The 12,162-nt window shown below is 26.3% G+C and overlaps 3 protein-coding genes across 3 annotated transcripts, besides 2 other annotated features; 2 read left to right on the top strand and 1 right to left on the bottom strand.

The window, feature by feature from the left end:
* Positions 1-725: a repeat region.
* Positions 726-1,130: 405 nt separating this feature from the next.
* EHI_092270 (uncharacterized protein) lies at positions 1,131-1,663 on the bottom strand (the record flags this gene model as incomplete). Its single annotated transcript, XM_001913413.1, has 2 exons — positions 1,131-1,367; positions 1,478-1,663. 2 exons carry the CDS (start codon positions 1,661-1,663, stop codon positions 1,131-1,133), a joined length of 423 nt encoding a protein of 140 aa, XP_001913448.1.
* Positions 1,664-1,801: 138 nt separating this feature from the next.
* Positions 1,802-6,563: a repeat region.
* A 219-nt stretch (positions 6,564-6,782) lies between these two features.
* EHI_092280 (GPI-anchor transamidase, putative) lies at positions 6,783-7,682 on the top strand (the record flags this gene model as incomplete). The annotated part of the gene is made up of 1 exon (XM_649446.1): positions 6,783-7,682. The coding sequence occupies one exon, from the start codon at positions 6,783-6,785 to the stop codon at positions 7,680-7,682; it is 900 nt and encodes a 299-aa protein (XP_654538.1).
* Positions 7,683-7,914: 232 nt separating this feature from the next.
* Positions 7,915-11,719, top strand: EHI_092290 (uncharacterized protein; the record flags this gene model as incomplete). Its single annotated transcript, XM_649447.2, has 2 exons — positions 7,915-7,926; positions 8,036-11,719. 2 exons carry the CDS (start codon positions 7,915-7,917, stop codon positions 11,717-11,719), a joined length of 3,696 nt encoding a protein of 1,231 aa, XP_654539.2.
* Positions 11,720-12,162: the final 443 nt, after the last annotated feature.

Consider the following 12,162-nt stretch of genomic DNA (forward strand, 5'->3'; position numbering starts at 1 on the left):
GCAATATTTTGTGGGTATAGAAAAGCAAAAATACTGAAAAATGAAATATTAAAATACGCAACACTTTGTAAAGACAAGATAACTACAGTAAAATACATTCTACTATCTTGTATTTATCATAATAAATCACAAATAGAAAAACATGACAATATAGGCATTATAATATTGATTAATAAGAAAATACACTGGGAAATAAACAATATAAAAACCCCCATATGAAACAATGTTCAAATATAAAGACATTACAATGATATGGAACAAACAAATAATGCCTAAAAGTGATGGACAATACCACAAAATACCAGATATGTATTAGATAAAAAGAACAAAACTGGTCTATTATTTGATATGACTATTGTGGCTGATCACAATATTAATTGAGCCTATTGGAAGAAAAGAAATAAGTATAAAGAATTAAAGAATAGGCTAATGAAAATAGAGAAAATAAAAGATGTCAAAATAATTCCAGTAGTAATCTCAATCAATGGATTAATAAATAACTCAAGTGTTAAATTAATTAAAGAATTAAAAATTGACATTGACATCGAGAAAGAAATTAAAAACCTTGTAATAAAAACATGATGGATGTCATGGAATACTGCGGAGATCACAACCAAACATACTCCGTAGAGCTACTAGAAGAAGAAGACGAAGGGACGGGATTAGTCTCCCCTGAGGCAGGAACAATAGAAGCTATTTCTATTAATACTTAATTAATTGATTTTATTATTTTATTAATTGATTATTTTAAATAAGATATACTTTTGTTATATTTTTAAATTTATTTAATTTTCATTTTTATCTTTTTATTGTATCTTGGGTATATACAAAACTTTTTCATTTAATATTGTTCTATAAACACATTTATTTCTAATGTTTTCAATTGTAATTATTCTTTGAGAGAATTAGATTTTCTGTTTTATATTTTCCAAGAAAATACAACAACTAAATTAAAATGAACTTGAGTAAAAAGTTATTAAAAAGAGTGTAGTTTTATCTTACCTTATTTGTAACGTGTTATTTGAACTATTAACTTAAATGTAATACCATTAATTTTAATTCAAGACAATGAATAATAATTTTTAAATATTTATTTACACAAAATAACGAAAAAACAAAAATTAATGGAATTAGTCCCACTCCCACTTTCTGTAGAAAGCGAAACGGATAATTGAAAAAATAGCAGTTAATACATCCAATACAAAAGTAATAATGACTGGAGCCATCCAAGAGAAATTGGCAAAGGTATCACAAAAAGCTTGATAACCAACATAATTATTATCATTATTACAACTTGATTTTAAAGTAATGCTAAGAGCAAATTGAATAATCGTAACCACAGCAGAAGTTCCTGATATGATAAACACCTTTAAATATAAGTGTCCTTTTCTATTTAAAATAAAATAATCATCTTTTTCATAAGAAATAAAAAAAATATTTCCGATGAAACGAATTATTGAAAAGAAATCAGACAAACATTAAGAAACATTTTTCGATTTGAAAAGATACATGCAAGCCACATTGTAATCATTAAGAAATTAAGTACTAAAACTGCTAATGCATTAACAATAAGATTAAAGATTTGTTCCCCTTCTCGAATGGAAAATGAAAGTTCATAAATATAATATCCACTCAAAGCAACAAAACAGACCCCACAAATCATTAATAAAATGTTGAATATGTATTTTAATACTTTCATTTATTTTTTGATAATTTTAAGATGTTCAACAAATAAACTTTAGTTCTATTATTAGTGTTTTAATTTTTTGTTGTTTTAAATATTAAAAATTAAAAAAAAAAATAAAAAGCAATTAATTAAGTATTAATAGAAATAGCTTCTATTGTTCCTGCCTCAGGGGAGACTAATCCCGTCCCTTCGTCTTCTTCTTCTAGTAGCTCTACGGAGTATGTTTGGTTGTGATCTCCGCAGTATTCCATGACATCCATCATGTTTTTATTACAAGGTTTTTAATTTCTTTCTCGATGTCAATGTCAATTTTTAATTCTTTAATTAATTTAACACTTGAGTTATTTATTAATCCATTGATTGAGATTACTACTGGAATTATTTTGACATCTTTTATTTTCTCTATTTTCATTAGCCTATTCTTTAATTCTTTATACTTATTTCTTTTCTTCCAATAGGCTCAATTAATATTGTGATCAGCCACAATAGTCATATCAAATAATAGACCAGTTTTGTTCTTTTTATCTAATACATATCTGGTATTTTGTGGTATTGTCCATCACTTTTAGGCATTATTTGTTTGTTCCATATCATTGTAATGTCTTTATATTTGAACATTGTTTCATATGGGGGTTTTTATATTGTTTATTTCCAGTGTATTTTCTTATTAATCAATATTATAATGCCTATATTGTCATGTTTTTCTATTTGTGATTTATTATGATAAATACAAGATAGTAGAATGTATTTTACTGTAGTTATCTTGTCTTTACAAAGTGTTGCGTATTTTAATATTTCATTTTTCATTATTTTTGCTTTTCTATACCCACAAAATATTGCTTCATCTTGCATTTTTCTTAATTTGAGAAATGTATTTTTCTTAATATTGAATGACTTCCATGTTTTAACTGTAGTAGTTTTATCTACTCATTTTGACTCATTCCATCTTCTAAAATATCCACTAATTTGATGACACTTCCATTTTTTGATGTATTTGTCAATAATTTCTTTATTTCTACTACTACTTCTTTTTCTTTTTTATTTTCAATCCCTTCATTTATTATTTCTTCTATTTTTGTTTCTGGGATTTTATGAATTAGTGTTTTGAATTCTATTCCACAATCCATTCTTATTGTACCATCTATCTAATATGTTATTTCCTATTTCACATTCTCTGGTACAGTAGTACATCACTGTTCTTACTAATTCAATAACATATTCGTCCCTTATATTTATTAATCCTTCACCCATTTCTTCTAGAGGGACATACAACCTATCTTTGGAGTTTCACCAATGTATTTTGCCTTTCTTAAATATTTTCTTATCTCCAAATCAATTTTGTCTAGGTCAGTTATTTTCCAATTTACAACTGATGCTGAATATCTGAAGATAGGGATTACTTCCGTGTTTATTCTAGTAATATATCTTCTATTACTACTTTCATCAGTGTTTATTTCTTCCATCTTTTTCATCATTTTTTCTTTGATGGTTTTACAATTGAAGGTGTCTTCAATTTCGTCGGACTGCCATATTCCTAAGTATTCATACAAGTCCTCACCTTCAATTACGGGGATGTTTTGCATTCCATCTGGTATTTCTTTAATGTTTTTAATACCAATCCTGAATTTTTCTCATTCATTTCCATCCCTATTCCACTTATTATTTCATTAATTTCATTGTGGATTATTCCCATTTCTTCACTACTTTCCGTCATTATTCTCAAATCATCCATATATAATGTGTGATTTGTTTTTGGGAATTTCTCTTCGATGATTTGAGAAATTACATTCATCTGAATGATGAAGAGTAGAGGGGATAAGGAATCACCTTGTAAAATTCCTCTATTTAATTTAATCATCATAGATATTCATTAAATTTATAACCGATGAATATCTTCCATCTAGTCATCATACCTTCAATAATGTCAATGATGACTCCATCATAATTAAAATATTTTAATGATTCAATTACCCATTCGTGGTTTACTGTGTCATATGCTTTCTTAATGTCATAATATGACTCATCATATTTTGGGTATTTCTCTTCTTTTTGCTGCTTTAACATATAACTATTTATTATTCCTTCTTTAGCAGCTAAAGATTGTAATTTACATCCCAATTGGTTTCTACTGATTTTAAATGATTCACTATTCATGTTAAATCTTCTGTGAATATTTTCTTTTAATATGGAGGTAAATACTTTCATAATTACATTTGTACAACTGATAGGACGATAATTAGTGACATCATTCATATCACTTTGTGGATTAATAAACTTCTTCCACTTACCATGTCTAATGGGATGTTTTGAATGAAGTTTAACCATTCATTGAAGATACTAAGAATGGCTTCTCTTGATGATGACATCCTTTTCAAATAATACCCATATATAGTGTCTTTTCCTGGTGCTTTCCAGTTATTTATTCTCATTATACTTAAATTTAATTCATTTATTGTTATAATGACACTATCATAATTTCTATATCTTTCATTCAACAAGGTGATTTGTTTTATTTTCCAATAATCTTTATTTAATATCACCTGTGTTTCATATAACGATTTCCAATATTCTAAAGTAATATCGTTATTTGGGTATATTTCATTTTTTGTTTCTTTCTTATTCTAATTTTCTTGTTAGAATCAAACATGATTTTATTTGTATTGATTCTGACCCTTTCTTCCTTATTAAATTTAATTCTTTCTTTTATCATTGTCATCATATATTTTATGTATTTTATTCTTTCTAGTGCTTTGACTTTTATTCCTTCTTCATCATGTTCTTTTAATTTCATGATGCACTTTATTCTGTACCATTTCCTTCCCTTGACCAAATCTTCTAGTCTATTGATTTTCTTTAGGATTTCTTTTATTTCATCAAATTTGTCTCTTATTATTTTATTTTGGAGATAGAGGTGCATAACCATTGAAATATTCATATCATCTTGCAGATCCTGCATTCTGCTTCCTGACCATATCCATCTATTATTAATTTCATTTATTAATTCATAAGTTTCTTTTCTTTGAAAGTAGTAATTAATGTTTGAACATTTTTCTATTTTCATTTCTTTTACTTTATTGATGAGAGTGTTAAGGTATTCTTCATCAATTTCAGTATAGTTATTTTTTATTATGATTTTTTATTATTGAATCACACTCTACTCTTCCTTCTATTATATCATTTATTTTCAATTTAATGTACCGTTTAGTATTTTCTTTTATTTTATGTGATATTTTAATATATTTAATATATTCTTTTTCATTATTGACATTGATATTTATTGCTTTTATTATATTTTCTATTTGTTCATTTTTTATTTTCTTATATAATTTCTTATTTAACAAATTAATTCAAAACAATACAACACTTCAATTAAAATTCTATTTCTTTGTTCTGTTGTATTTCTTGTCTGACTGTCATCTCTTGTTTTTTGACAATCAGTGCTTTGCTTTTCTCTTCGATTTCCACTACTGTCTTTTTCATAGGAGTAGTTTCATTCATCTCCATCGTTCCTGATGATGTTTTCCTCAGTACTGGTTGTGTATTTATCACAAGTGTCATCGTTTTCTTCTTCTCTAATTCCTTCTGTGAAATAAAATTTTCAATATCATCTTGTTGTTTTGATATTATTTGTTTTTGTGCTTCATTTTCTTTTTGTGTGTTGTCTAATTCTTCTCTTGTTATTTCTGCAATTTCTTGGTTTTTAATTGCAATTTCTTGATATTCAGATATTTGTTTTTCTTTATCTCTTATTTCTTTCTTTAATTCTTTAGTATTTTCCTCTATCATTTCAATTTTCTTCTCTAATGTGTTTGCATTTTGTTCTAGCGTTTTGTTTCTCTTTTTTAGCTTTTCAATTTCTTCTTTCATTTCTTCATTTTCTTTTTCAATCTTCTTTTTATTAGCTTGGATACTTCGGATTTTTTCTTCTTTATTATTTACTTCTGTGATTTTCTTTCCTTCTATCTCGTTTACTTTTCCTTGTAGATTTAAGTTTTCTTCTTCTAATTTTTCATTTTCTTTCTTCATTTCTTCATAATTCGTTTGAATCTTTTTAATTTGTGTTTTCATTTCTGTAATTTCTTCTTCAAATTCTTTCCTAACTATTTCTTTTGCTTTTCTCATCATTTCTTCTGAGATGGCTTGTTCTTCTTCCATTCTTTTCATACTTAATTCTTTAAGTTTTCCTTGTAATTCAGTAATTTGATTTTTCAGAGCAAGTATTTCTTCTTTTTCTTTTTCTTCTTCTATCTTTTCTTCTTTATTTTTTGTTTCTTCTTGTGTTTTCTTTATACTTTGTTTGTTATTTATTATTCTTGCAATTTTACATCTATCATTCATTTCTTTAATTGGGTTTTTGTTTTTAATTTCTGCTTCTATAGCCTTAATGTCTTTTTCTTCCCAATCTTTTGTTTTTTCTTTAAACTCTTCTTTCGTCTTTTCAATTACCTTTTTCTTTTTAATTGAATATACTTCTTGGAGGATATCATACCATCTTTTCCTCTTACCTTCATATTTTTTAAGTATTTCTTCGTATTCTCCTTCTTTCCATTCACTTGTTATTCTTTTTATTCTTTCTTGTATCTCATTTATTGTTAGCCATTTATATTTGTTATTTGTATAATCTTTATTGTTATTGTATTTACCTTGTTTTTTATTTGTTTTTCTTTGTGTCTTTCGTCTTCTAAACCCTTTTTCCTTGGTGTATCATTTACCTTTATTATTATAATTGTTATGCCATTTATTGCTATTGACATTTCTTTTTTTGTTGTATGACCTTATATTTCTATGTCTTGTTTGCTTTTCTTTACAAGACCCTAAGGTTTTACACAATAGCCATGGCATTAAAATTTGTTGTATTTCCTGCATTGGAAAAGGAATAATAATAATCAATAAATAGAATAATATAAAATATACTTTACCAAAAAAGAAACACTTTAAAAAGATAAAACAATAATACAAGAAGAAGAGTTGGTATAAAAACAAAAAGTTTTTAGATTAGAATGAATGAAGAAAAGAATTGAAGAGATATGAATAAAAAATATAAGCAAATTTTGATAATAGAAAAAAAGGAAAAACTAAAAATTAAAAAAAGAAAATGAACATCATCATTACCTTGCTTTTGTGTTTTTGTTTTGGTATTGAACAACCACAACAAAATCAAGCAGTTGTCGTTAATTTATCAAGATATTGGTTAAATTATAGACATACTAACAGTGGAGTATTAATATATAATACATTAAAGAGATTAGGATATTTAGATGATCAATTATTATTTTTTAATGCTGACGACCACGCATGTCATCCAAGAAATGTATTTCCAGGAGAGATGAGACTAAATACAAACATGCCGAATATTTATAAAGATATTATTATTGATTATAAAGGAAGAGACGTTAGTATTGAAAAATATATGAGAGCAATGCTTGGAAGAGATGTCAAAGGAACTCCTGATAGTTTAAGACTTGTAAGAGGAGAAAGAACATTCATTTATTTGATTGGACATGGGGGAGAAGGATTTATGAAGTTTCAAAATAGAGATGAAATTACATCATATGATATAGAATATATGTTTAAAGAAATGGAAATTATGAAACGATATAAAGAAGTTATGTTTGTGGTTGACACTTGTCAAGCCACTAGTTTAAGTGATAGGATTAAAGCAAAAAATATTATTACCGTTGGAAGTAGTGTAACTGGTCAATCAAGTTATTCTGGTTATATTTCAAATGAAATTGGTGCTATTACATCAGACTTATGGGACCAACACCAAGATGTATTATTCCAACATTCATTAAACAAAGAAAGTAATATGACTGTTCAAGATTATTTAAATTATTTTAATAAAAATATGCTTAAAAGTAATCATGGATGGAGAAGTGATTTATTCAATCGTCCATTAAGTCAAGTTAAAATGACCGATTTCCTTGCTTATATCCCACAATCAGTTGAAGTTGATTTAAATGAAATACCTTGGTCAGATAACATTTTTAATTAATTTTTTTTTGTTATTTATATATTGTTTTAAGAAAAAAAGAAAATAACAAATTAAATTATAAAAATAGAAAGAATTAAAAAACCCTTAAAAAGGGTTAAAAATGAACAAAAAAAAAATTGAACAATTATCCTTTTAATAAAGTAACAACACTTCAGAAAAAAAGGAATTTCTTTAATGCAAAATCTTTAAATAATGAACTTAAATTATTCAAAGAAAGCATTAAAGAAGTACCATGAAAAGAAGTGTTTGTTTTTTTTTTCTTTTTAGAATTTTTTTTACAAAAAGACATGAAATAAATGAGAATGAAAAGATTTTAAAAAAAGAAAATTTTGAGAAGAAAATTTAATTGATAGAGTGACAGTAAAAAATCAAAATATGATAGCGAAGAAGATTCTGAGAAAATGAGTGAAGATTATGACGAAAGAAATAGTGAAGAAGAAGACGTTCCTAGAACTAGAGAAGGATATATTGCACATGATGGATTTATTGCATCAGATGATGAAGAAATTGAAGAAGAAGTTCCAGAAGAAGATGCATATGAGGAAGATGAAGAAGAGAAAGAAAGAAGAAGAATTGAACGAGAGAAAAGGAAACTTGAAAAACAACATAAAAAAGAAGAAGCAAAAAAGAAAAAAAGAAAGTTAATTAAAGAAGACGATGATGATGATGAAATGGAAAGTGGGAATGAACAAGTAATGGACGAAGAAATAGAAGATGTTGGTGAAGATGAAGAGATGACAAGCAGATATCTTGAATGTTTGGAACCTGCTGATAAGGAAAAAATGAAAAGAACACAAAGGATTGAAACTATATATAAAACTGATTGTCCTGAACGATTATATGACAGAAAGTCAGTATTAAATAAATATAACGAAGAAATAGATGATCAAGAATGGAATAGAAGAATTAGAGAAGAAGTAGAATGGCTTGATGGAAAATTAAGATATATGATTCAATTAGAAGCAGAAGACTTAATGGGAGTAATAAGAAAAATATTAGAATTAATGTATAAGTATCATCATGAATTAATGTATATTTATACTTATGATAGGGATTGGTATTATCCATACATATCAAGGGATTATTCTAAAATTGATAGTTATCAAGTATTAGATATGTTATGGATGATTTGGAATTATGATGAAGAGTATTCTCTTTTTTGTAAAGAAAAAGAGAAAGTAAAAGAGGGATTAAAAGAAATTCCTGAAGAAAGAAGAGCACTATATTCTGTAGAATTAGATAGTGTGATTGAATTACCAGATTTGAAATTGATTTCTGATGACTTTTTGTTAAGATATAGGAAAGATCAGTTTGATCCTTTAAAACAAATTTCAAAAGGAAAAAAGTCATATCAAATTCTTATTCAAAAGAACTTTAAAGAAATGTTGGATGGTTTTGGATTAACTGCTGATGAATTGGCTCAAAACATTAAATCAAATTTTAAGAAAACTATTCCTAGAATGTGCCCTGAAATTCCACAAGCAATTGCTGCACGAATGGTTAGTCCAGAATTTCCTGAACCTAAAAACATAATGAGCGGAGCTAAAATGATTTTTGCAACAGAGTTTGCATATAATTGGTATGTAAGAAAGTTCTTCTTTGAAGAAGGATTAAAAGATGCAGAATTAAGTACTGATCCAACACCAAAAGGAGATGAGGTTATTAATGTATTTCATAAATATGCAATAATTAAAAGATTAAGAAGAAAACCAATTGGATTAATGAGAGGAAAGACAGACATATTAAATATATTTAATGCTGTAAATGAAGGACTTCTTACTATGACAATTGAAATACCTCAAAATATTATAGAAAATGCATCAACGTTATTAGTTGGTGGTGATGATTTAGAAGAATGGAGAAAATATAAAAAAGAAACACTTGAATTTGCATTTAAATATTTTATTACTCCATATGTTGTTGAACAACTTAAAATTGAATTAAGAAAAGAAGCAGTTGATTGTTTAATTCATGAAGCTCAATACAATTTAAAAAGAAGAATTGATGTAGCACAACATTTTGCATTAGGAAAATATAGTAAAGATATTGATAATATTTCAGCATTAGAAAAGAAATTTGTTGGAGGAATTGTTTTTAGTAAAGAAGGAATGATGGGAGTTAAAGTAAATGCAATGACTGGAGAATTTATTGAAGGAAAATATTTTGGAAAGAATAATAGTAAATATGGAGAATATGAAGAAGAATTAAAGAAATTTTTTGGTAGAGATACGTTAGTTGTTGGTATTGAAGCAAATACTCAAAGATATGTTTCTGTTACAGCTACAATGAAAAATAACTCTGAAATAGAATGTGTTGGAATTAATAAAGATTTAGGTAGAATTTATAAAAAAGAAACAAAAGGTGAAATGTCAGAATTAGAATTTGCAGGCGCTTGTGTTTGTAGACAACTTATTAATCCAATAGCAGAATTTGTTCATATTTGTTGTACAAAAGAGAAAATGCTTAGTATTAAATTACATTGGTTACAAAATACATTAAATGAAAGTGAACAAAATAAAATGTTTTCAGCACTAAATGAAACATTAATAACTATAATCAATTCAAAAGGAGTAGACATTAATCAATGTATTGAATATCCTCATATGGAGAAAATGTTGGACTATGTTAATGGATTAGGGCCAATAAGAACTGATTATATTTTCAGTCATTTTAGACAATATGACTTCAAAGTTACATCAAGAAAATTCTTAAATGAGACATTTAAAACTGATAAATTAGAAACTGTAGTTGATAATTGTATTGGATTTATTATTATTTCACCTAAATATTCATCAAAGAACTTGTATTTAGATCAAACAAGAATTCATTTTTCAAGATATGGATTAGCAGAAACTATAGTAGATGATGCGTTCACTGGAAAAAGACCAATAGATGATTTTACAAAGAAAGTAATGTCATTAACAAGAGAAGACTATAATAGACTCGACTTAGAAGGGTATGGAAGAGAAAATGGAGAGAAAGGACATAGCATATACATTTGTATAATGGATATTGTTAATGAATTAATTGAACCATTCAAATATCAACAAGCATCATTAGCAGAAGCAATGATGAAAGACGAAGAGATCTTTGAGAGTGTTACAAACTCATCTATTCAAGAATTTAAGAAGAACCAATTGATTGAATTTGTATTAAAACCAGGAAGTAGAGAAAGAAAGAAAGGATATATTAGTGATGATTTAGAAGTTTCAATTGAAGACTCTATTAATTTGAATGGAGTAGAGAGTGGAACAACAATTACAGGAAAGATCATGACAGTTGATTATGGAAAGTGTATTATTGATGTAAGATGTGGAAATGATGTAGTAAATGACTACCAATATTTAGAAAATGAATATCGTCAATTACAAGAGAAAGAAAAATATTTAGAAGTATATCCACGTGAGTATGAACATGAAAAAAGAGAAGAGGTTAATAGAAAAGATTATGGAGATGTAGATTTGAGAGGGTTTGAAATAGTTTCAGTTTCTAAAGCAAGATCAGATGTTCAACAAGGATCAATAGGAGATTATAAGATAGTACCAGTTTCAGAAGAAGGAGTATTTAAAGGGAAATTATTACTTGTATGGAAATGGACACCAAGCGTTATATTAAATATTGAATGTAAAGAAGAGAGTGAAAGATATGGAAGAAATATGAGAATTAGCTTTATTAAAGAAAGAAAAGACTTTGGGAATGTAAGGTCACTTGAACGATATATCAGATTAATTAATGGATATTTAGCAGATCTCCGAAAACACAGAAGATATAATGCTGATGATAATCTTGTTGATTCAGCATTATCTAAGTTAAAAGCATCACAACCAAATGTATTCAATTATTTCTTGAGTGTTTCTAAACAACAAATTGGCAAAATAAGAATTAGTTTTATTCCAGGAACAAAAACAGTTTCAAGTCAATTTGTTAGATTAGGAGAGGATGGGTTTAAATGGAATGGAAAGACATTTAATACTACCGATAAGTTAGTTGAAGAATTTAAAACAGAAGTAACTAAAATTCTACAGAAAAAACAATAAGTCTAAATCAATTATTTTAATTTTTAAATATTTTTCTTAAGAAGCATCTAAAGAAAGAAAATAATAAACAAGAAATGATTGAGAGAATAATTTAATAATTTTAGAAATAAAAATGAAAGAAATAAAATTAAAAAAATCATTCAATAGTATTTTATTCAACAAAAGATGGATAATATTATTAATGTATTTCATTCATGATATGACATTTATCTTCAACTGATTCAATAAGATTTATGGAATAGAAATTAAATAATAGAATATAATATTGGTTCAATAAAATTGATTAACATAATGAAATATCATTAGAGATAGAAAGATACTATAACTTCAATAAGTACTAATAAAGATAAATTCAATAATTTATAGTAATTTACTACATCAATATGTTTTATTGGAAAAAGAATGAAATAAAGAAAATAAAGAAAGGAAGAAGAATATCAAGA

The sequence above is a fragment of the Entamoeba histolytica genome, genomic scaffold, assembly GCF_000208925.1.
Source record: "Entamoeba histolytica HM-1:IMSS scf_1104750517707 genomic scaffold, whole genome shotgun sequence".
Lineage (NCBI taxonomy): Eukaryota > Evosea > Mastigamoebida > Endamoebidae > Entamoeba > Entamoeba histolytica.